Here is a 23189-nt window from a genome sequence, read left to right as displayed (position 1 = left end):
ATATATAAACTCACATAATACATGTAATTCTTTAAAAATCATAGCAGAGTTACTCACATTATAGTTGCTAAAAACTCTATATGCACCAGAGGTGCGAAATCACAATACTGCAACAATCATATAAATTCTCTATTAAGTTGTAGTCAGCCATACCTGGAGACCACCTTAGCTTGTCTTAGTGCAACATTTTCATTCTCCTTGTGGGTGTGCCTCACAGATGGTAACAAAGGTCATTCTGGCAGCCTGAGGATTCAGGTGCTCTAAAATCCCTCAAGGAACAGAGTGGTAGGGTGGAGTTTTTGGGGGGGCTGGAATGGGCAACTCAAGAGCAATCGCCTTCATTGATAAGGACCCCCCCCATAATACCTCCCAAATTAACATTTAGCGCTCACAGAATTCTCCCTTTTTTCAACCTCCACTACAAGGATGTGAAGAAGTAATTCAAAATTTGTTTTTTCTTGGGTGGAACTGGTCAAAAAATGGGGATTGTGGGCTATGGTTTTTCTCTGCAGAACAATTCATATCTGTGACCATATATGCACCGGCCGCTAACCCTGGCATAGCTGAGCATTTTTTTATTTGTTTGTTTAAAATATTTATAAACTGCACCTTCATATAAAATCACAGGGCGGCATATAGGCAAAAACAGTGTCACCGTGAAAACAATGAAAGCATCACTCATGTGGCTATTTGGTCATCTGTTCTATACGGCCTTTAGATAACCCAGTGCAAGCTGGACTTCCCCAGACGGCACCCTTAAGCTAAGCAGGGAGCAAGTCATGTTGGACTTAAGGAGATTTACTTGCTAGTGGGGAGCAGGAGGAACACTCAACTCAGGCTGCATTTGAAGGCAAATCTGTCAAAGTCATACTTTCTGGAACAACAACATGAGAACCAAAATTGAGCCAAATTTGCACTTTCCCGAATTTTGCAATGCAGGTCTCAGCCAAAGGATGTTTCCAAAAATGCATATATAACAGGAAACTGGGCCATAAAAATGAATATGTTAATGGAAATAACATACAAAAATAAATTATATTAAGAGAAATTGCTTGCAAAAAAAATCTACATTACATTATGTGTACATTAGTCGAAACTGCCTACAAAAATGTGTCTTTATTAGGAGAAATTTGTACTAAAATGCTGGAGAATTTCCATGAGGGTTTTTTCTAAAAAGAAAATCGCAAATTGCTTTAGCAACGTGGAGAACTGACTTTAAGATTGGAAAAATAAGAAACTGAAGAATCAAAACGTACAGATCTTTCCATCCCTGCTTGCAAGTCAACATACGTGGGAGCGAGGTGCACTGTGGGGCTTTAGTGCTGAATCTGCCATCAGCAGAGCCTGTGGCTCCTCACTGATAGTGCGCTTTTACATCTGTGAAATGCTTTACAGTCTGTACTGGATTCCTCCTTACAACAGCCACCCTTTGAGGTAGGTCCCTACTATTTCTCTACCCACTTTACAGGAAGTGGGTTACCCAAGACCACATTCCATGGCAGAAACATGACATGGACCTAGCTGGGCAGCCGCAGGAGCACTGCGTTGTCTCTCTTGCGCTCACTGCTCATACTTCAGGCTTAGTGCCATGGCAGTCCCATGCTTCCAGTGACAGATGCAGCTTCCGCTCTCTCTCAGTGGATGACCCTGATAGCCTGGCTGCTCCCTGCTCCCCTGTTGCTGCGTCTCGTCTGGGTAGGAGCTGGGTCTACCCAAATTTCCTCTCTGGACAACCCAGTACAAGGGGTTGGGAGAAGATCCTCCAAATGGAAAGGTCGCTGAGATCAGCCAGCCTCCTCCAGCAAGGCTCCTTGCTTGGAATACCCATCTGAAAATTCCAGCAAGATGGAGGAGGAGCACTTAATTGCCTAGAAAACGAGGGGTATGTTCTTTTGATCTCCACCGTTGCAGCTGTGCACCAACAGAGATTAGCTGCCAGCTGTGAGGAGTCGAGCCCCACTTCCATTTTAAATTACACCAGAAATATGTGTTGTTTCTCTGACGTGTCCAGCCCCGTCTCTCAGCAGCACAACAGAGCCAAGCTCTCGCTCTGCTCTCCATCCCGGCAAAATCACTTTGCTTAATGATGCCTTCTGCACAGATAGATAACAGAGATAGCTGAGGTGGGATCTTTGCCAGGATTGCAGAAAGGGACCCAGTGAGCTTATGTGCCAAGAACCGCTTGTTCTTTGCTCTGAGGAAGCCCAGGGCAGATAAAGAAAGGCTTTTTCAAACCAGCTGTACAAGCAGTCAAACTCTGAAGAGGGTCTCGGATTTGGAAGCAGAAAATTAAGAAGCAATTAAAAAGACACTTGAATAAGAAACTTCAGGTCCCTACTCATCACAGGATTTTGTGTGACATTAGGTGCCTCTGTGTGTGTAGTGAAATAAGCAAAAGTAGCACAGACTGTCTTCAGCCAGGGTCTAAATCTTTCCCCTGGGAGCATCAGGGAATGCCATGATAATCAAAGGCAGCTGCTGTATCAGATGTCATTTAAAAGGCCTTTAGTGAGAGAAGTGTAATAACATATTTAGCAGCTATTAAGTCCCAGTATTTTCTAAGAGGATGCTCTATAACCACACCCCATATTATGTCTGTTAAAACCTACTGTTCTGTTTTGTGGTTAGACTTTATAGCAAAGCAATATGCGGATGACACCCAACTCTACTTCTCCTTTCCACCTCATGATACCAAGGAAGCTGTCCAGGTTCTGAACCGATGCCTGGTATCGGTGATGGACTGGATGGGGATGAACAAGCTGAAATTAAATCTGGACAAGACAGAAGTGCTCCTTGTCAGTCGTAAGGTGGATCAGGGAATAGGGATTCGACTTGTGCTGGATGGGGTTACACTCCCCCTGAAATCGCAGGTTCGCAGTTTGGGGGTACTCCTGGACTCAGCTCTGAGCCTGGAGGCCCAGATCTCTGCTGTGGCCGGGAGTGCCTTTGCTCAATTAAGATTAGTTCGCCAACTGCGCCCGTTCCTTGACCTATCAGACTTGACTACGGTGACGCATGCCTTAGTTACATCCCGATTAGACTACTGTAACGCGCTCTACGTAGGGCTGCCACTGAAGACTGCTTGGAAACTGAAATTGGTACAAAGAGCTGCAGCCAGAATGTTAACTGGAGCCGGGCTCAGGGAACATACAACCCCTTTGCTGTACCAGCTCCACTGGCTGCCAATATGTTTCCGGGCACAATTCAAAGTGCTGGTTTTGACCTATAAAGCCTTATACGGCTTAGGTCCAGGCTATCTGTTAGACTGTATCTCCCTCTATGAACCTGCCCGGACTCTAAGATCCTCCGGTGAGGCCTTACTCACTATCCCATCCTTTTCACAAGTTCTTCTTGCAAAGACACGGAATATGGCTTTTTCGTTGGCCACCCCCAGATTGTGGAATTCGCTCCCTAGTGAAGTGCGATTAGCCTCCTCGCTTTTGTCCTTCTGTGCTAAGGTGAAGACGATCCTTTTTAGACCAGCTTTTAATTGAATTGGTTAACTAATTGTACTTGATTTTATTCATTCTAATTGTTTTTAATTTTGTATATTTACTCTTTTAATCTTTTCTATGATTATTCTTGTAAGCCGCCCTGAGTTCTCTGGAAAAAGGGCGGGGTATAAATATTTTAAATAAATAAATAAATAAATAAAGCTGTAGGTTGGGGTGGGTGAGCTGTGGCCCCCTAGATGTTACCAGGCCACAACTACCATCATCCCTGACCATTGGCCGTGTCGGTTGGGGCTGATGGGAATTGCAGGTCAACCCCATCTGGAGGACCTCGGGGTCCCCACCCCTGCTCTCAGGGCAACGTAGAGGCTCGGTGTACGTAAGGCAAAGCAGATTCTGGAGAGTCAGTTCACACAATACTTACATAGTCAGTGAGGGCATGAAGGGAAAGGGAGCAAGATCCTTCCCTGCCTCCAAGGAGTTCAGAGTAGCATACATAGCTTCCCCACCCAACCCCCATCAATTTTTTTATCCTCACAACAACCCTGCGAAGTGGATTAAGTCAAGCGAGTGACTGGCCAAACATATCCCAATGAGCTTTATTGGGAATTTGAACCTTGGTACCCCCAGTCTGTCTAGTATTCTAAGCAGCGCACCACCCTGCCTAGAAGACCTCCACAGGGAGCACTGTCCTTATCTATTGCCTTCCTTTTCCTCTGAGCATGCTTGGGAAACCTCGCCTAGGGCATCTGTTTTAAAAGTTAATGTCCACATCTTAGAAAATTTTGCAAAACTGGGTTATACTGGGACAATGCCTCAAAGGCACATATCAAAGCACTCCTACAACTGGGTCAGTGTGCCAAGATGCACAAGAAAAAGGGTCACTTGGGATCGATGTGCACTGAGTGGGAAGCCGTTTGATCTTTGCTGATCAAATATGGCCCAGGGAGCTCTTGGTGGCTGCGTTGCGGAGCACAGGAGTGTCGCTGAGTCGGGGCAAAAGCTGAGCCACGTTGTTGGATCCCGAGTTGCTTTTTAACAGCTATGATGTGTGGCACAGCCTTGACAGATGGTGTGTTTCCATTCTTGTTGCAAGTGAAGGAAAAACAACAAAGGGAGCAGGAGTGAGAGAGAGCGCCCTTCATCTCTCGCTCTTCTAACGGGGCCATGGGCAAGTTATGGGAAGCGAACAGACCTCATTAAAAATGTAGCATCCTGACAGTGCTAATTATTCTGCATATCAAAAGCCATTCGGGGCGGAAGCAACTTCTGACATGCCATGTGATGTACAGATGATGGGTCCACATATGCCAAGAGAGACATCTATTCATGGTCTGGGGTTTTCTGCTCTCCACACAAGTAGAATAGCTGTTCTCCGAGGAACTGTTGAAAAAAGGCCACAGAGCAGGGGTACCTGCGGGGGGGGGGAGGAAGAGAGAGAGCTCCTAGACATGGTTTCACCTGACTGGCCTGTTCCTAGGAGTGATGTTGGAGGATCTAGAGCATGTATTCACTGGTCTCGTTTGCATGTCTCTTTAAACCATTGCTAAGCAGAAGTTAAAACAAGTTCTGGGCTCCTGCTGGGAGGAAGGGCGGGATATAGATCAAATAATAAATAAGACATGACAGCAGCAGATGCAGGAGAAGGGGCCGACCCAGCAGATATAGCAACACTATTAAAGGCATCATTAGGTCTCTAATAGTATTATATAGAAAAGTGTTGCAGAAAATTGTGACCCCTTCGCTCCTCCCCTGCTCCTCCTCCTGCATTAACTAAACCATGCAGACAAACTGGAACGGGTTCAGAGGAGGGCAACGAGGATGATCAGGGGACTGGAAACAGCCCTATGAGGAGAGACTGAAAGAACTGGGCATGTTTAGCCTGGAGAAGAGAAGACTGAGGGGAGATATGATAGCACTCTTCAAGTACATGAAAGGTTGTCACATAGAGGACGGCCGGGATCTCTTCTCGATTGTCCCAGAGTGCAGGATACGGAATAATGGGCTCAAGTTGCAGGAAGCCAGATTTCGACTGGACATCAGGAAAAACTTCCTGTTAGAGCCATGCGACAGTGGAACCAATGAACTAGAGAGGTAGTGGGCTCTCCGACAATGGAGGCGTTCAAGAGGCAGCTGGACAGCCATCTGTCAGGAATGCTTTGATTTGGATTTCTGCATTGAGCAGGGGGTTGGACTTGATGGCCTTAAAGGCCCCTTCCAACTCTACTATTCTATGATTCTATGGCTTGGCTTAGCATTAGGTCTGAGCGCAGACTCATGGCTTATCTTCCCCCCGGACAAACCATGAGCAGGAAGCCAAGAACAAACCTTGGTTGCAGCTTGTGGTTTGTTTGGAGCATCCACCTTTAAACCAAAGTTACATTTCAGACTTTAAAGTGATGGGTAAAGTAGGCCACAGTGTGTCAGCGTGAGATGTCGCCATGAGATCATGAAGTGGTTATGAAAATCAGGAGCAGCACCTTCCTTCCCCAGTAACAGAAAAAAATAGCAAGGTATCTCTGGTAAATTTATGCAAAATCAGATTATGAAAAAGGCAGAATAATGTTCTTGATGAGAGGTGTCATCTGGCATTTGTCCAAACTGAATGCAGAAAGGTTAGGTTAACATGGCACTAGGTTTCGAAAGGAGGAAGGAAGGAAGGAAGGAAGGAAGGAAGGAAGGAAGGAAGGGTGTGGAGTACAACTAATCCAGGACAGTCAGGTGGCGAGACTTTCCAACTGGGCTCTGGACTGCCAGCTGGTCCTCTTGTTTTTTTTCTCTGACAGATCATGGGTGAAAATTGATTTGTGTAATGCCTCACTTTGGCTTTTCAGCAACAGAACCCTGGCACCCTGCGGAGGAACATGAGACAGCCTTATAAAAGGGTGCATGGAGTGTAGCAAAGTTTTGCCTCCCTCTCTCATAAAACTAGGCCGTTGGATCGTCTAATGAAGCCAATCAGGACAGACAGATGGAAGTCTGTCTTCACACAACACCTCTTTAATTTATGGACTTAGCTGCTGCAAGAAGATTTGCTGGCCGCTGGCGCTGGTAGCTTTAAGAGGAAATGAGGCTATTGATCATGATGGGCCAATGGCCCTTCCATGGGCAGAGGTAGCATACCATTGCATACTAGTTTTTGGGGGGACAGACGCTGTGGGAGGCTTGCTGCCTTCATGCTTTGCCTTTAGAGGCATTTGGCTGGCCAGTCTTGGGAACTGGAGGCTGAACTAGATAGAGCACTGTTTGCCAACCTGGCACCCTCCAAATGTTTTGGACTACAACTCCTATCAGTCCCATCCAGCAGGCTGTGCTGGCTGGCACCATTGGGAGCTGTAGTCCGAAACATCTGGAGGGTGGTAGGTTGGCAAAGGTTGAGAGAGAGCCTTCGTCTGCCCCAGCAAAATTCTTCTGATTTTCCTAGGAACCCATCGCTTCTTCTGCGCTTTGCCCTTTTGGCCTCATATGCCCATCTATCAAAATGTCTCCCCACATGTGTTCCCTTCCTCCCCCCATCCCCATTTTCATTGTGCTATCGGAGTTCCTCACCAGAATTACATTAATGTGGATTTACAAAAGTAGAACTGGACTGATAACAAGGGAAGAGACATGGGCTAGAGCCCACTTTGCCAAAAACACCTACGGAGCAAACGGCTGGAAAATGCTGGTGCCTTCATGCCTTTCCCCCCTCACAGGGTCTCCTGCTGAGCCAGCCCAGCCCTTTTCATCCCAGGGCTCTGTCTGCACAGCCTCCAACATGAAGCTGAATTTGGGAATCATCTGGGTCCATTCAGCAAAGCAACCTCTTCAGTCTTCTGGAAGCCAAAACCTGTGAAATCCATAGATCTGGTGCTGGATTTATGATTTTCCTGATGTGTTTGGACTCCAGGGCCCTTTTAGTGGAAGCTGATGTCCCTCCCTCTCCCCTCATCCACCCCCAAGGCCTGGACTCAGAGCAGGAGGGGGGATTGCACAGCTGTCTGGAATCTGCCCGACCACTCACCCTCCACTGCCTCTGAAGGAAAGCTGCAACCCTTGAAAAGGAATCACTCCTAGCGCACAGAAAAAGCCCCCTCTCGATTAAGAAGCGCCTGGTGGATCAGGCCCAAGGGGACCCATCTAATCCAGCATCCTGCCACAGTGGCTATCCAGATGCCCCAGTGAAAAGCCCATAATCAGAACCTGTGGCTTCCAGCACCTGAATTCAGGGGCATAGTGACTCTGACCAAGGAAGAGCATTTTCATTCATTGGCGATCACTCGTGGCCGAGTAAGATTGTCTTCCAAGATAAGGTCTTTAATGGTGGGTCCGTAAGTGACTGTGGAGGCCAATTCTGGATCCACACAGCCTCCCACAGTGAGGACATAGGTTTCCAGATGGAAGATGGTCGCGATGAGGATTTGCTTGACGTGCCTTCCGCTTAGCTCGTTTGTCCCGTTCGCCCTGTATTTGTGCTTCTTCAAAGTCCACAGCACCTTTGATAACAGCCGACCTCCATTTGGGATGTTCACGGTCCAAGACTTCCCAGTTCTCGATGCTCATGTTACATTTTTTTAGATACATTTTTTTGCTGTCCACCAATATTCCGTTTTCCATCCTTAAGTTGGGAGTAAAGTAGCTGCTTTGGAAGACGGTGATCAGGCATTCAAACAACATGACCGGTCCAGCGAAGTTGATGTTGGAGGATCATTGTTTCAACACCGGTGGTCTTTGCTTCTTCCAAAATGCTAACATTAGTCCGTCTGTCTTCCCAAGTAATTTGCAGAATTTTCCGGAGGCAGCGTTGGTGGAATCTTTCAAGAAGTTGGGAGTGGCGTTTATAAACCAAAGAAGAGCACAGCCATCCTGACTGATAGCCTTTTCCTCCATGAACTTTGTCTAATCCTCTTTCAAAGCCGTCCAAGTTGGTGGCTTTCACTGCCTCCAGGGGGAGCAAATTCCATAGTATGCTCTGGGTGCAGAAGGACTTCCTTTTGTCTGCCTTGAATCTTTCAACATTCAGCTTCACTGGATGTCCACAGGGTCTAGTGTTATGAGAGAGGGATAAAAGAACGACATCAGCAGCTCAGCAAATAATGTGCCCAACCGCTGATGCTCACTCCTTATTGTCTAAGGCCTGAATAAGCTCCAGGAAAAAATGTTCCAGGAGAGTAGGTGCTTCCTTGGGGTTAGGGGAGAAGCGAGAGGATGTGTAGAAAGAAATGCTCCTTGGTCACTTGGAGAAGGAAGCACAGTTGCCTATTAATCTAGTCCTTTTCCGTGGCTCCCAGCATTCTTTTCATGAGCTGCCTACAGCGTACTTGCCAACAGTACTTACAGAGAAGCACTGCTGGCCTTTCAGGCCTCCTTTGCATTTCCTTCTGGCTGTGTTGGAGACTTGTGCTTGGAGACTGTGGTTGCCAGTGCTCAAAGAATCCCAAGGTTGCACCTCGGTGTGGTTGCAGCCACTTTAGGAAGCTAATGAAGTGCCCTAGCTGGGCTTCTGGTTGGTACTCACCAAGCAAGAGAGAGACTGCCAGGATTTGGGCTTTCAGTTGCTGTGGAGCTGGTAGTGCCTGGGCTTGCTGCTGAACTAAGATGGCCATGTGTCCTACTTTACAGAGGACAGTCCTCTACTCTGAAGGGTTGCCAGGCACACTTGTTGTTGTTGTTATCATTATTATTATTATTATTATTATTATTATTATTATTATTATTATTATTATTATTATTACATTTATATCCCACCCTTCCTCCCAGCAGGAGCCCAGGGCAGCATCTGGTGTGTTCTCCAGTACAGAGAGATGTATTGTGTTTCTGTTTAAATTACAGCAATTGTTTTTAAGTTTTTGTTTATACCGTCTGCATATTTTATGAAATTTGTCATCTTTCTCTGGTGATGCAAATCCTCTTTTTTGGTGATGCATCGCTGGCCACCTAGGATGAACCCCTCCTGTTCCTTCTCCACCTACGCATATGTCCAGTGACTGACGGGATAATGACCTGCACTCCAGTCATGCTCTGGTTTAATTTTCATGGCTTCGTACCAGTGAACTGTAGGAATTGTTGTGCTGTCAGAGGAAGGGAAGGAGATTCTTGTCCTCATTGAGTTCCCAGGAAGAAGCCACGGTCAATGATCCAGCGTGAATCCGGAGGAGATTTGTCGCAGCTGCCATAACCCTTCCAACCTGAGCTTGCCATCCTCCCACTATCTGGGCAAAAGGGGGCAAAGCTGTCCTCTGGACAGCAACCCCTAAAAGTTTTGGGCGTGAAGCAGCTTGTATAATGATAAGCGGAACTGAAGAGCAATAGGATACAACTGCAATCATAAATAAGATAAAACACCAGAGCAAGCCAACAGTGTTGTGTCTCTTAAATCAGCTCACCAGAAACAATTTCACCCTTGCCTGCATCATCTCCTCAGGGGCCAGAGCAATCCTGAGCCCAGAGGACTAGTAACCGAAGACAAATCTTGATTCCATTGCCCTTTTTGTCTTTTTATTCCGCCAAGATTTCTGTCCTAGGTTTTCCCAGTGAGTTGTCTTAATAAATAGTTGAGATTTTGAAAGAACGCTTGGTGCATGGTGCTGTTCTTACCAATAAAACAGCCGCGCTGGTTGGGTCCAGCGGAAGCTGCAGTCCAACACTCCTAGAGGGCACCAGGTTGGAGAAGGCTGGAAGACATGATAAGCATTTCCAAATCAAAGCCAGCTGGCCGATATACTGAGAAGCAAAGGAAAAGGAAAAGGTCTTCACCTGGCATCAAAGGGGCATCAAGTTCCAAATCAGCAGAACCTCCTGGGGAAGGGAATTTTGCTGTGGGATGCCACAGTGGAAAGTGGCCCTGTCTGGCCACCACCTGTAGAAGACTCGGGGAAGGGACCCTCATGAGCATAGCGTTTGGGCGTGTTTATGCAGGGAGAGGTGGACCTCTCGCTGCTCAGGTCCCCAAGCCATTCAGTGCTTTGAAGATAAGTACCTTCATCCATTCCTTGCTACCACTCCCAATTAGTGGTCTAGTAATTCTTAGTCACTCTCAGGGATTGGCTTCTCTGGGATGGCACTTGCTGCAGTGTATGTGTGATCTGCAACTTAAGAGATTTTCACCCCTTCAAAACTGTACAAAATTAATTGATGCAATCGATTAATTAACACTTCACTTTAAGAACTGATTAAGAAGAGCCTGGAGAAGAGAAGACTGAGGGGAGATATGATAGCACTCTTCAAGTACATGAAAGGTTGCCACTCAAAGGAGGGGCGGGATCTCTTCTCGATCGTCCCAAAGAGTTAGAATCACAGAATAGTACAGTTGGGAGGGGCCTACAAGGCCATTGAGTCCAACCCCCTGCTCAGTGCTGGAATCCAAATTAAAGCATCCCCAACAGACGACTGTCCAGCTGCCTCTTGAATGCCTCCAGTGTCAGAGAGCCCACTACCTCTCTAGGTCATTGGTTCCATTGTTGTATGGCTCTAACAGTTAGGAAGTTTTTCCTGATGTCCAGTCGAAATTTGGCTTCCTGCAACTTGAGCCCATTATTCCGTGTCCTGCACTCTGGGACGATGGAGAAGAGATCCCGGCCCTCCTCTATGTGACAACCTTTCATGTACTTGAAGAGTGCTATCATATCTCCCCTCAGTCTTCTCTTCTCCAGGCTAAACGTGCCCAGTTCTTTCAGTCTCTCCTCGTAGGGCTTTGTTTCCAGTCCCCTGATCATCCTCATTGCCCTCCTCTGAACCTGTTCCAGTTTGTCTGCATCCTTCTTGAAGTGTTAATAAATAATAATATGGACTGCCTTCAAGTCAATCCCAACTTATGGCGACCCCATGAATGCGGTTTTCATGGTCAGCGGTATTCAGAGGGGGTTTCCCATTGCCTCCCTCTGAGGCTGAGAGGCAGTGACTGGCCCAAGGTCACCCAGGGAGCTTCATGGCTGTGTGGGGATTCGAACCCTGGTCTCCCAGGTCGTAGTCCAACACTCTAACCACTATGCCACACTGGCTCTTAAAGTGTTAAATCCTTCTTAAAGAACTCCTCTGGGTTTTAGTCTGAACCTTCAGGGAGCTTTCCGAGGTGCTTTCAGGACAGCTCTTTGAAAGCTTGGACTAAAACCTGGAGGGGTTCCCTGCCCAGTGATGTAGGAGCCAAATGTTTGCACTGCCCATAACAGCTACAGTCCCCAGCTCAAGTCCCACCTTGGCCACAAAGTCACTTTAGCAAGCTTTTGCAAGGCACTGGTCTCTTGGCCTCCCTCACCTCCAACATGAGGAGAGTGACGCTGGCTGCCTTGCCTCACAGGGACCCACTCCAAGTGCCCCTTTTATTGTGCATTCCTGACTATTTGTGCATCAGGGTGGTTATACCTGCTTCCAAATGCAATACTATTTGGGTTTGCAAATGTTTTAGGGCAGTCATACTGCTTCATAAGCAATCAGTGCATGTCCCAGAATTTCCTGCTGAAATCCTGTAACTTTTCATAGGATAAATGTTCTGATGCCCCACTCCCACCCCTACCCCCTGCATTTGTTGCACAACAGTGCAAGGGTGCTTTGGTGATGTGCGTGATTACATCTGCTTATTTGTGACCGCTCCAGGAAGTTTTCTGTGTGGCGCTGCTGCCATAGACTTCATACATGATGCTTCCTGTATGCGTATTCAGCCGGGGGGGGGGGTCCCCTAGGAAATGACCCATGGCTGCAGATAAGGGTCACATCCGCATCTTAAATTTAAAGCACGTGGATTCCCTAAAGAATCCTAGGAACTGTACCTCTGTGATGGGTAAACTATAGTTCTCAGGATTCTTTGGGGAAAATAATGCACTTTAAATGAATGGTATGGATGTGACTGATACTGCTGAGGAAAATGAATGCAAAAAGCTTGGTATGGGTGATTTCACGGCAACATAGTGAGATTCTGGTCACAATGTTGCAAGCATGGTGAACTGACTTCATGGAGAAAGAAGCGGGAAAGTGCAACTCACTCCTGGGGAAAAGGGGCTGAGGATGGCGGGAACACAAGCAGTGGAATGGGCGGCAGCATTCGGAATGATAAGTATGTGGAGTAAATAAGACAAGACTGTTAGAGAAGCACAACAAATACTCCAACGGGGTGTAGTGTGGACAGTCCAGTATAAATCCACCACTAATTCACTATTAAGGCATCGATGAGGGGGAAAGCCACCAGTCTGGAGGAATCCAAGGGTTATTCTGATGTAGATATTTACTACATTTCTATCTGCGCTTCTATCCAAGAAGGTCAAGGTGGCACTGGTGGTGTTTCCCATTCCTGTTTCATCCTCACCATGGTGTCTGGCCCAGGGACACCCACTGAGCTTTGTGACTGAGTGGGAATTCGAACCCTGCTCTCCCAGGTCCTAGGCCAGCCCTCTACCCACTGCACCACACTGGCTCTCCAGCCCACAGGATTGCTGTGAGGATTGCTGAGAGAAATCTGTGAACCTTAGTGCTACAGAAATGCTTGTAGTCCTGTTTCCTTAGACGTTCTTCCTTCCATTTTCGTCACATGCCGCTCATTAAGTTAGCGGTTTCCAGAGTTGAGAGTGCCGTTGCCCTCCCCGGTGGGTACAGGAACTGATAGCGGTGCGTCATGAGAATGCTGGAAGGGTTACCCGCTTGACCATCAAGGAGCAACCTTTCCCCGGCATTGGCCTTCACTTTGGTGCCTCAGGAACTCCATTAATTCTGAGTTGTCCTTCCTTGCAGCAGCGCTGCCCATTGAATTCAGGCTTCAGTGTAGTTAGTGATTCTCCATTCAGGGCACTGTGTGTTTCAGCAAGGACAAAGGAGATCCCACGTGTGTTGGTTCTACATGAATTGCTCTGTGACACTCTGCCACAGTGGATGCTGGGAAAATCAGACGTCAGCATCAGCATCAGAGTAAGCCAAGGGCGATTCATGGAATCATGGAGTAATAGAGTTGGAAGGGGCCTATAAGGCCATCAAGCCCAAGCCCCTGCTCAGTGCTGATTGTAATGCATTTATAGAAGTAACACTGGTTTTTATTTTTAAAAGGCAAATCTCCTAGCTACCACCAGCTTGCAAGACACATGGTCAGTATCTATCCTGATAGGATGACCAGTATCTATCAGCACCTATCCTCTTGTTCCAGTTTGGGGTTTGGTGGGCACTCCCTGTCGAACTTCCTCTCTCCAGATATATTATTTATAATTTATTACATTTGTATACCGCCCCATAGCCGAAGCTCTCTCTCTCTCTCTGGCTTTGATCTTCCTCCCTCAGCTGTACAACGCTCCTGCTGTCCAGGTGCAAATGGGAGGTCCTCTGTACTGCAGGCCTGCACCGCCTGTGATCCCCAATGCTAAATTTGGGGGTACTCCTGGATCCAACACAGTCACTGGAGGCTTGGAGGGGAAGGGGGCTCAGTGGCCAGGAGTGCCTTTTCCCTGCTGCAGCTGGTTCACCAGCTGAAGCCCCTTTTGGACAGAGATGACTTGGCCACAATACTCCGTGCTCTGGTAACTTCCAGATTGGATCATTGCAATGCACTCTACGTTGGGCTGCCCTTGGAGATAACTCAGAAACTTCAACTGGTCCAAAATGCAGCGGTCAGATTACTGGCTGAGGTTCGTTTTAAAACTCATATAATAGAAATGGACTGCCTTCAAGTCGATCCCGACTTATGGCGACCCTATAAATAGGGTGTTCATGGTAAGCAGTATTCAGAGGGGGGTTCCCATTGCCTCCCTCTGAGGCTAGTCCTCCCCTGCTGGCTAGGGCCTGCTCAGCTTGCCACAGCTGCACAAGCCAGCCCCTTCCTTGTCCGCAACCGCCAGCTGGGGGCAACTGGGCTCCTTGGGACTATGCAGCTTGCCCACGGCTGCACAGGTGGCAGGCCACGTCACCCCTGAGCCACTTGCTGTGGGGGTGATCTTTAGCTGGCCCTTGACACCCAGAAGACATGAGCGGGGATTTGAACTCACAGACTCTGGACTCCCAGCCAGGCTCTCCTCCCCACTGGGCTATGCCAGCTGTTTAGAACTCATATAATCCCTGCTTTAAGACAGTTGCTTTGCTTGCCAGTTTGTTTCTGGGACCAATTCAAGGTGCTCACGTTAGTATTTAAAGCCCTGAACGCTTTAGGTCCCAAATACTTAAACTTCTTCTCTGCCAACCCTCCTGGGTGTAAAGATTAGCAGAGGCGGCCTTGTTGGTATATTCTGCCTCCCTCAGAAGCTCCAAGGATTGTGGCCCAGAAAAGAGCATTCTCTGGGGCAACCCATAAGTTGTGGGACTTCCTCCCCACAGAGGACCGTCTGGCACCTTCACTCTATGGTTTTGAGTGAATGCTGAAGAAGCACTGTGTATTTTTAGGACCCACCCTATTTTTGTGATTATAATTTCTTTTAAACTGGTTTTGATGTTGAATTTTAAACTGCTGCGACCTGTGTAATCATAATTAATAATAATAAACTTGAAGGCACATAACAAAAGTAATAATTTTAGCCCACCAGCCGTGTGTTGTGGTGACAATCCCAACTCCTACCATAGAGATGGTGGTGAATTTCAGAACTGAAGGTTGGGGAAAGAGATTCCCCCCAGTCTGAAATTCCCAACCCCCCATTATGAATGGGGCACAGTCTCCCCCTCCAAAGGAGCTCAGCCCTGTGCCAGGGCTCCCTGCAGCAGCAGGACCCCCACCACCCACCAGGGCCCCCCTTGCCGTTCCCTCCCACAATGACATGGCAAGGGTGCTTGGGAGGGAAGGTTGGCCCCAGGGCCTCTGCTGTGCCGCTGATTGGGGGAGTGGGGAACCTCGGGTCCTGGGACTGGATGTGGCCCTCCATGCAGCTGTACCTGGCCCTCAGAAGATTATCTGCTGGGCCTGCTTGGCACCCTTCCCAAGTGTTTTTGCCTGCCTGGGGCGTGACCATAAGCTCTGATTGTGCCTTTCGCTTCCCTGGATGGAAGATAGAATGGGGACTGTGAGCATGTGTAGAAAACAGCCAACTCTACAAAGGTGGTGTGTATATTCATTTCTCCACCCTCGTCTGCCTCTGGCCCCACCCACCTCTGGCATATGGCCCTCAGAAGGTTGCTCAGAAGGGAATGTGGCCCTCAGGTGGAAAACCTCAGCCTATGCCCTAGATTAACACTGCTGCATTAGCTTCCTAGACTCCCGGGACTCGGCATTTCTAGAATTACGGTTTTGTAGCCGCTGAGGAGATTGTCATCTATTTATTTATTTATTTAATGTATTAGTTGCCCATCTGGCTGGTTATCCAGCCACTCTGGGCAACGTACAACATAAAAACATACAAATTACATTAGAGCATTAAAATCTCAAACAATAATAATGAAACCTAACCCACCCCATTCTGAAGAGGCCATGTTTGCCGTGTTTGCAAGAAATCCTTCTCTCACCAAGTTTTCTCCCTCCTTCTCCCGTGTCTTGTTTCTTTGAACAGTAAAGCCGGACCCTCCGGAGAACGTCGTCGCTAAGCCAATCCCCAACAATGCCCGGAGGCTGCTGGTGACGTGGCAGTATCCTTCCTCGTGGCCCGATCCAGAGTCCTTCCCCCTGAAGTTCTTCCTGAGGTACCGGCCACTCATCATTGACCAATGGCAACACGTGAGTGGCCGCATCGCCTCTTGTTTGGCTGGCGGGGGGGAGGGGCAGGGAAGCTGGCGTCCTAATTGGCGGCTTCGGTCCCAGTCAAGGTGGCCGGCCTCCCCGAGCACTGTGGCTAGTGAGCGTTGACATTCTTGGCCTACTTTTCAAGTTGCCAAATTAAGAGCAAGCGCACTTACATCGTACTTGCATCGAGCCGTCCTTCGTATCCCGAGGGAGTGTTGGAGGGTTGCAGCAAGGGTCTCCCCACTTGTGAAATTCTCTTCCCAGAGAGGTCTGCTTTGTCCTTTCTGCCCCAGGTGAAAACTTAGCACTTTTGCCAAGCATTTTATGGATTAGGATCATTTTGCCATTCACTGATTTTTGCTGCAGATTTATCATGTCTTACTGTATTATTTTTACTGTAATGTATTTTATCATTATTGTCCTTATTTCATGCTATGCTTTATGCACCTAAAATTTTGTAAGTCACTTTGAGACTCCCGATGTGTCAAGCACCTACTAAATGGAGTAAATAACAAATTATCAGGGACAAGAGCAAAACATGGCTGAAGGTCATACCATGCGATCCAGTGCCTGCTGCAAGATAGCTTTATGTTGCAGCCCCCATCCTTGGAGGTCCAAGTTGCAAATGCTGGAGACAAGCATCAGCGGAAGGCCTCTTGCCTTTCTGCCCTGCCCGTGGGCTTCCCAGAGGCATCTTACTGACCACTGTGGGAAGCTGTATCCTGGGCCAGGTGGACCCAGCAGGGCTGCTCTTGATGTTCTTTTGTGCTCCTCGCCACGTGTGGTTCTCCACGCTCAGGACCCAAGTGGTCCCTCTACACATGCAAAGAAGCACGAATGAGACCAGCTTCTCTTGCGGTAACTGCAGAAAGCTGTCTCGGGAGTGGATAGGAAATGGCCCCGTTAATGAATCGGAAGTTTTGTGCTCCAGACTTCAAGCAGGTTAACCAGAATGCATTTCTGTCTCATGAGGGCTCTCGGGGAAGCCACAGTGGCCTGACCAAACACCAGCTCTCAGGCGTCCTCCATGATGGGAAAGGGAGGGTGCAGAGAGTTTTTAACTGGATTCAAATCACTTTACATTAAGAGCGTAAGACTGTCTACTTGGAGCGACATTGACACCTGTGAAACAGCCTGTGCGGACGGGCTTCTCTGACTGCCATCTTTATTACAGAACACAAAACAATGGAGCACAAAGACATGCCCCCTCCCATCTCCCTCTGAACTCTCATTTTGCCTTCAAATACACTCTCCTGGCGCTTGTCCTCTGCAGTCTAAAACTGAGGCTATTTTCCATACATATATTCAACATAAAACTTGCCCAGCAAGATGTAAACGGTATTTAAAGTATAAATGTCACAGCATTTATGCGCTCTCTGGTGTGAGATAAGGTAACTTCTGTCATAACACTTTGTCCTGTCAGGGACATGGAAATTGCCTTGCTGTTATCATATTTCTGCTTGATTATTGCTTTGTCTGGTGGGGTGTGCACATAGAAAATGAAGGCTCTTGGCAGTTCTTAAGGGAACAAATCACTAGCAGAGGGCATTAGGAGGCTGGCAGATGACTTTAAGAGTGACCTGGCAAGATCCAAGGGAGTATTCACAAGTATCCCATTGCTGTCACTTCTCCCTCCACATACACACACGCCTGAGGCTTACAGGGCTGTCACAATTCGAGAGAGGTACCCTGCTCCAGAGGTGTAAACGCTCTGGTATGTGCCTGCAGCGGTCCCCACTAAATTCAATAGAAGGTGCCATTCCATTCACACAAAGGAATGTGTCTCCAGAGTGGGCTCCTCCATAGAAGTGAATGGGGACGTTCCTCATACATCACTGGAACTCAGCAATAGAGCACCTGTGTGTATGCAGAAGGTCCCTGGTTCCGTCCCCCACAGCATCTCCGGGTAGGGCCAGGAGAGGCCTCCGCCTGAGATTCACTGCAGCAAAATGTGAGCGAGATGGCCTGAAGAAGAGGGTGTCGGGTGGTGTTTCCCTTGGAAGTCCATCCATGCCTGGGTCTAGGGTCCAATTCAGCCACAAAAAATTATTTAGTTATAAAAGTGTTTATGTAGTGCCATTTCTATACTGCAATATCAGGGCAATAAAACATCTCTAAACAGTACAAAACAGTCATTAAAATGATTGGCAAATCAAAAGTGTGTGAACAGCTGCATCAGCCTGTTGGCATAAAAAAAAACTTCAAGAGATGCCTGAAAGTCAAAAGCAAGGATGCCTGCTGAATCTCTGCTGGAAGAATGTTCCACCACGTGGAATCCACAATGCTAAATGCCTGACTTCTGGCTGAGGTCAGTCTGTGACACTGCCCTCCTCCAGATGGTCTCAGTGATCGGTGGTCTTAGGTGATGGTTAAGGTATCCTGGATGGACCCAGGTCTTGTTCAGGGCTTTGATTATCAACACCAGAGCCTTGAACCTGCCCCCGTAGGAAATGGGCAGCCAGTGCACATGTTTTAGCAAAGGTGTCACGTGCTGCCCCCATCAAGGCACACTAGATGTTGCAATTCCCATCACCCCTGCCCATGGGCCATGCTTGCTGGGGATGATGGGAATTGTAGTTCAGCAACATCTGGAGTGCCAAAGGTTCGGCACTGCTGGAGCAGTTGCATTCTGCACTAGCTGGAGCTTCCAGACCAGGCCCGAGGGCAGAGAGCACATTATAGTAATCCAGTCAGAAGGTTACCAGTGCATGGGCTACAGTGACCAAGTGATCCCAATCCAGATACGGCCATATGGCAAGACAAAGCTGGTAAAACCACAGAGGTCACTTGTGTCTCCAATGACAAAGATGCATCCAGGAGTTCCCCAAAGCTACATACCTGCTCCTTCAGAGGGAGTGCAACCTCACCCAATACAGGCAACTGGCTGTCTTCTGGACATCTTCCCTGGGTACAAACTCAGTTTATTGGCCCTCAATGCAGTCCAACAGAATTGCAGTCATGGAGGGGCTTCCCTCAAGGTCCGGACTGTAGTGCCCTTTTTCTCACAATGCTTCGCCTTCCCTTGTAGCTTGGCACACGTCCTGGAGTAATCTGGGACTGTGCAATCTGCGGGAACCAACTGCTCTCTGCTTGCTGCAAATCACAGCCTGGGTTGCAAGGGCGAATCTGGGTGGGAGGCAAGCGGACTTGTGTATGGACGCCCCTGCCTGGGCTGTAGGGGAGGAAGGCTTAGACCAAATGGCCTTCCTGTCACCTCACCTCAAAAGAGACATTGGGATTTGCTGCCCTAGGATGTAGTGTTGGTCACCAACCTGAGCAGCTTTCAAGGGGGATTAAACAAATTCATAGTGGAAAAGGCTACCACAAAATATGAGGCCAGTGGCCCATCTAGTCCATAATTCTATTCTCACAGTGACCAGTGCTGGGAATCACAAGCGAGTAGAGCGCAACTGTTGCACTCAGGCCCTGCTTGTGGGCTCCCCATTGGGACACCTGCTTGGCCACTCTTGAGAACAGGATGCTGGAGTAGATGGGCCCCCTGTTGGCGTGTGTGCGTTGTTGCGTGAAACAGCATACATTACGTTGGAGTTAAGTTGAGCAAGAAACTTCTTCAGAGCATTAGAGCATGTTAAGAGTCTTTATTAAGACATTAAGGCTTTTCAGCAGTTTCCCCCCCCCTAGCTCTACAGCACATCTCTCTCCAAAAGCAAAAGTTAAGACAGCCTCTCAGTTCAGAGGCATGGTGCAGAAGGCCAGCCTCACAGATCAGAGGCATAAATCAGAAGAACAGAAGAACCAACAACTGGCTGTTACAACTTTCCCAGCTGTTATCTCCCGTTACCATGACAACCTGTCTGACCTTCAAGTCTGCTCTCTCAGGCCAGACATGGCAGATAAGACTGCTTCTCAAGACACATGCTTGTAACTTTCCAGACCTGATGAAAACATCCTTAGGCAGTACGGCCTAATGCCAACAGCTCCCCCCTTTTCATCATGTCTGTAAATCTATTACAACAATAACACATTTCTACAATACATAGTCATACAGTAATACATTTCTACAATACCTCTTGCAATACATTTCAGTACATTGCATCATACATTTCAGTTCAGTTCAGTACAGTTCAAAATTACATCTCAGTACAGTTCAAAACTTTATTCACTCAAACTTTGGTTGAATACATGTCAAATAAAGTGTCTCAGGATCCATGTCTACAACTTTATTCATGCCAGGACTTGTTATTAATCCCACGGTAAATCTGTCAGGCGGTTTGCCTAAATTTGCTCTTGTAGAGCGTCCTAAAGGAACCAGAGCTTCGGCTCTCTCTGCCCCCCCATTTGTGCTTGTGCTTGGCACCGCGTGCCCAGGATCTTCCATTTCCTCAGCTTTTCGTTTCTTTGATCTGCGTTTTGCACAAATGAGCTCATTCAAAGCATCTCTGAGAGGTATTTGTGTACCTTCCACTTTAATGTCAAAATCTGGCTTAAATGTCTGTGATTGTGTTCGTGTTTGTGTGTCATCTGTTTCTGTAAGAATAACTGTCTGCCTTTGATCCCAAGGCTTCTCTGAGACTTTAATGCTTCTGCTCAGAATTAACTGCTGTGTTTCTGGACACCAAACTCTGAAATACGCATTCTGAAATCCCAAAACAAAACCTTGCTGTGCCCTCGGTGCAAGCTTGCCCCTCCTTTTTCCCTGTGGAATGTGGATCCAGCACCTTGCCCCGAATTTTTGAATGTGTTCTATCTTAGACTTTCTGCCAGTAAGTTTCTCATAAGGAGACGTTCCAATTGCACTGTGTAACACCCTGTTGTGAATATAATTCGCATAAAGAATTGCTTCTGCCCAGAAATAATTTCCTAAACTGCAATTCAACAGCATGGCTCTCATTGCTTCCTGCAGCACCCTGTTTTTGTTCTCTGCAACCCCGGTGGAAGGTTTAAGTGCTATTTTCTTACTTGCCAGCACTTCATGCAATGCTTTACCCATGAATTCTTCTCCCTGGCCTAAGTGTATAGCCCCCACCATGATGCCATGTTGAGTTTCGATTCTCTTAATGAACAGTTTCAGCTTCTGCTCAGCTTCACTTTTATGCTTTAACAGAAAAACAAGACAAAATCTTGAAAAATCATCTACCAGTACCATGAAGAATTTCGCACCTCCTCGTGAAGCATTTATTGGCCCTGATAAATCAACATGAACTAGCTGGTAGGGAGCTGTTGTGGTTCTCTCAGCCTCCCGGTTTATTGGTGCAATAGTCATTTTAGCTTGATTACAAGAATCACAATCCATTATCTGTCCACAGTCTCTTAAACGCATGTTTTCACTGTGCAAAGGGGTTTTCTTAATCGTGTCAAGGTTTGCATGCCCCAGCCTTTGATGCCATTCATGAACGCAGCCCTGATGTGCCTGTGCCTCAGCGTTTAACACAGCACACCCTGCTTGACTGCTCTTTATTACAAACTGTGAATCATTAAGGCTTCCCTGCAAACACACTTGATCTCCCCTCATTATAAAACATTGGTCTTTGTGAAACAAAATTGAATAATTACAACTCACCAGTTTGCTCACTGACAAAATATTATGAGCCAATTCAGGAACAAATAAACAATCTGACAGTATCCCAAGCTTGTCAAACTTTACCAGACCACGAGCTTCCACGTTCTTACGCGATCCATCAGCAAGTAAAACAAAGTCTTTCACTTCTTCTGAAACGTAAAACAAACGTCTGTCTTTAATTAATATATGGCTTGCTCCACTGTCAAGAATCCAATTAACAGGACGTAAATCTTGAGACTTCTGTTTACAAACAAAGTTCACACTGCCTTGCTTCAAGCCTCCGTCCCTGGAGTTTCGCTTGACTGGACAATCTTTACGGAGATGCCCACGAGCCCCACAGGCAAAACAAGACTTCAGCCGCTGCTGCTCCCGCTTGTTTTCCTGTCTGCTTTTGACAGCCTGCTCCAGTTTATTATCCTTCGGCACGGCATTTTTCACCTCTTTGCTTCTGACAGCTTCCATCAGCTCGGCTCTTTTCGCCTTCTGCCTCCGCTGCCATTCCTGGGACAAATCCTGCAACGCGTCCCACATCTGTTTAGCCGACGGCTCATCTCTCACACACATCAGTTGAGAATCCGATAGAGCCAAGATTATAAACGCCTGCGCCCTCTGGTCTCGACGCTTCCAGGCCACGGTCGGTACCGCCGGGGGTTTTTCTTTAATCACTTCCCATAAATCCTCTTTTATCAGCAAACCCCGCATTCTCGGGTTCCAGCTGCCATAATTCTTCTCATTAAGTCGTTCCATCGGCAAGCCTCCCCCAGACGGGTTTACAGCCATGTTGCTCACCTCCGTCTGGTTCAATCAATCAAGCTGCCCTCTCTGGAACTCCGTCTGGCGTTCAGACCAGCAACTTACTCCCGTGTGATGCGCTGTGGATCTGGGCCCATAACCCCTGTTGGCGTGTGTGTGTTGTTGCGTGAAACAGCATACATTACGTTGGAGTTAAGTTGAGCAAGAAACTTCTTCAGAGCATTAGAGCATGTTAAGAGTCTTTATTAAGACATTAAGGCTTTTCAGCAGTTTCCCCCCCCCCCTAGCTCTACAGCACATCTCTCTCCAAAAGCAAAAGTTAAGACAGCCTCTCAGTTCAGAAGCATGGTGCAGAAGGCCAGCCTCACAGATCAGAGGCATAAATCAGGAGAACAGAAGAACCAACAACTGGCTGTTACAACTTTCCCAGCTGTTATCTCCCGTTACCATGACAACCTGTCTGACCTTCAAGTCTGCTCTCTCAGGCCAGACATGGCAGATAAGACTGCTTCTCAAGACACATGCTTGTAACTTTCCAGACCTGATGAAAACATCCTTAGGCAGTACGGCCTAATGCCAACACCCCCTTGGGCCTGATCCAGCTTCAGGGCTCTCCTGATGTTCTTACATCTCTGTGGCACCACACCAGCCACCGGGCTCTGTCTGTGCTTCCTTAAAGGCTCCCCATCAAATTGTGCCATAGTACAAAGTGAAGCTCTGTGCTTGTAAAGTCTTGCCTTCTTCCCCTTAAGAGAAAGGCATCGTGCTTTCTTGAAAGTATAAAGGCTTATTTCCTGCAGGTTAATGTTATTATTTGTAGTATTTCTTTATTTATTTCCCACTCAGTGCCAAACTAGGCTTCTAAGCAGTT

The 23189-nt window shown here is 47.5% G+C and overlaps 1 protein-coding gene across 14 annotated transcripts in view; it reads left to right on the top strand.

Moving 5' to 3' along the window:
• Positions 1–23189, top strand: part of CNTFR (ciliary neurotrophic factor receptor) — a 545676-nt gene that overhangs the window by 481867 nt on the left and 40620 nt on the right. For all 14 annotated transcript variants that reach the window (XM_061613159.1, XM_061613148.1, XM_061613142.1 and 11 more), the window contains one exon: positions 15875–16038. In XM_061613159.1, coding sequence (XP_061469143.1) covers positions 15875–16038 — 164 coding nt within the window. The remainder of the gene's footprint in view (positions 1–15874; positions 16039–23189) is intronic.

The sequence above is a fragment of the Rhineura floridana genome, chromosome 1, assembly GCF_030035675.1.
Source record: "Rhineura floridana isolate rRhiFlo1 chromosome 1, rRhiFlo1.hap2, whole genome shotgun sequence".
NCBI lineage: Eukaryota > Metazoa > Chordata > Lepidosauria > Squamata > Rhineuridae > Rhineura > Rhineura floridana.
The sequence above is the reverse complement of the archived record's forward strand: the minus strand, read 5'-3'. Positions and strand labels throughout refer to the sequence as shown.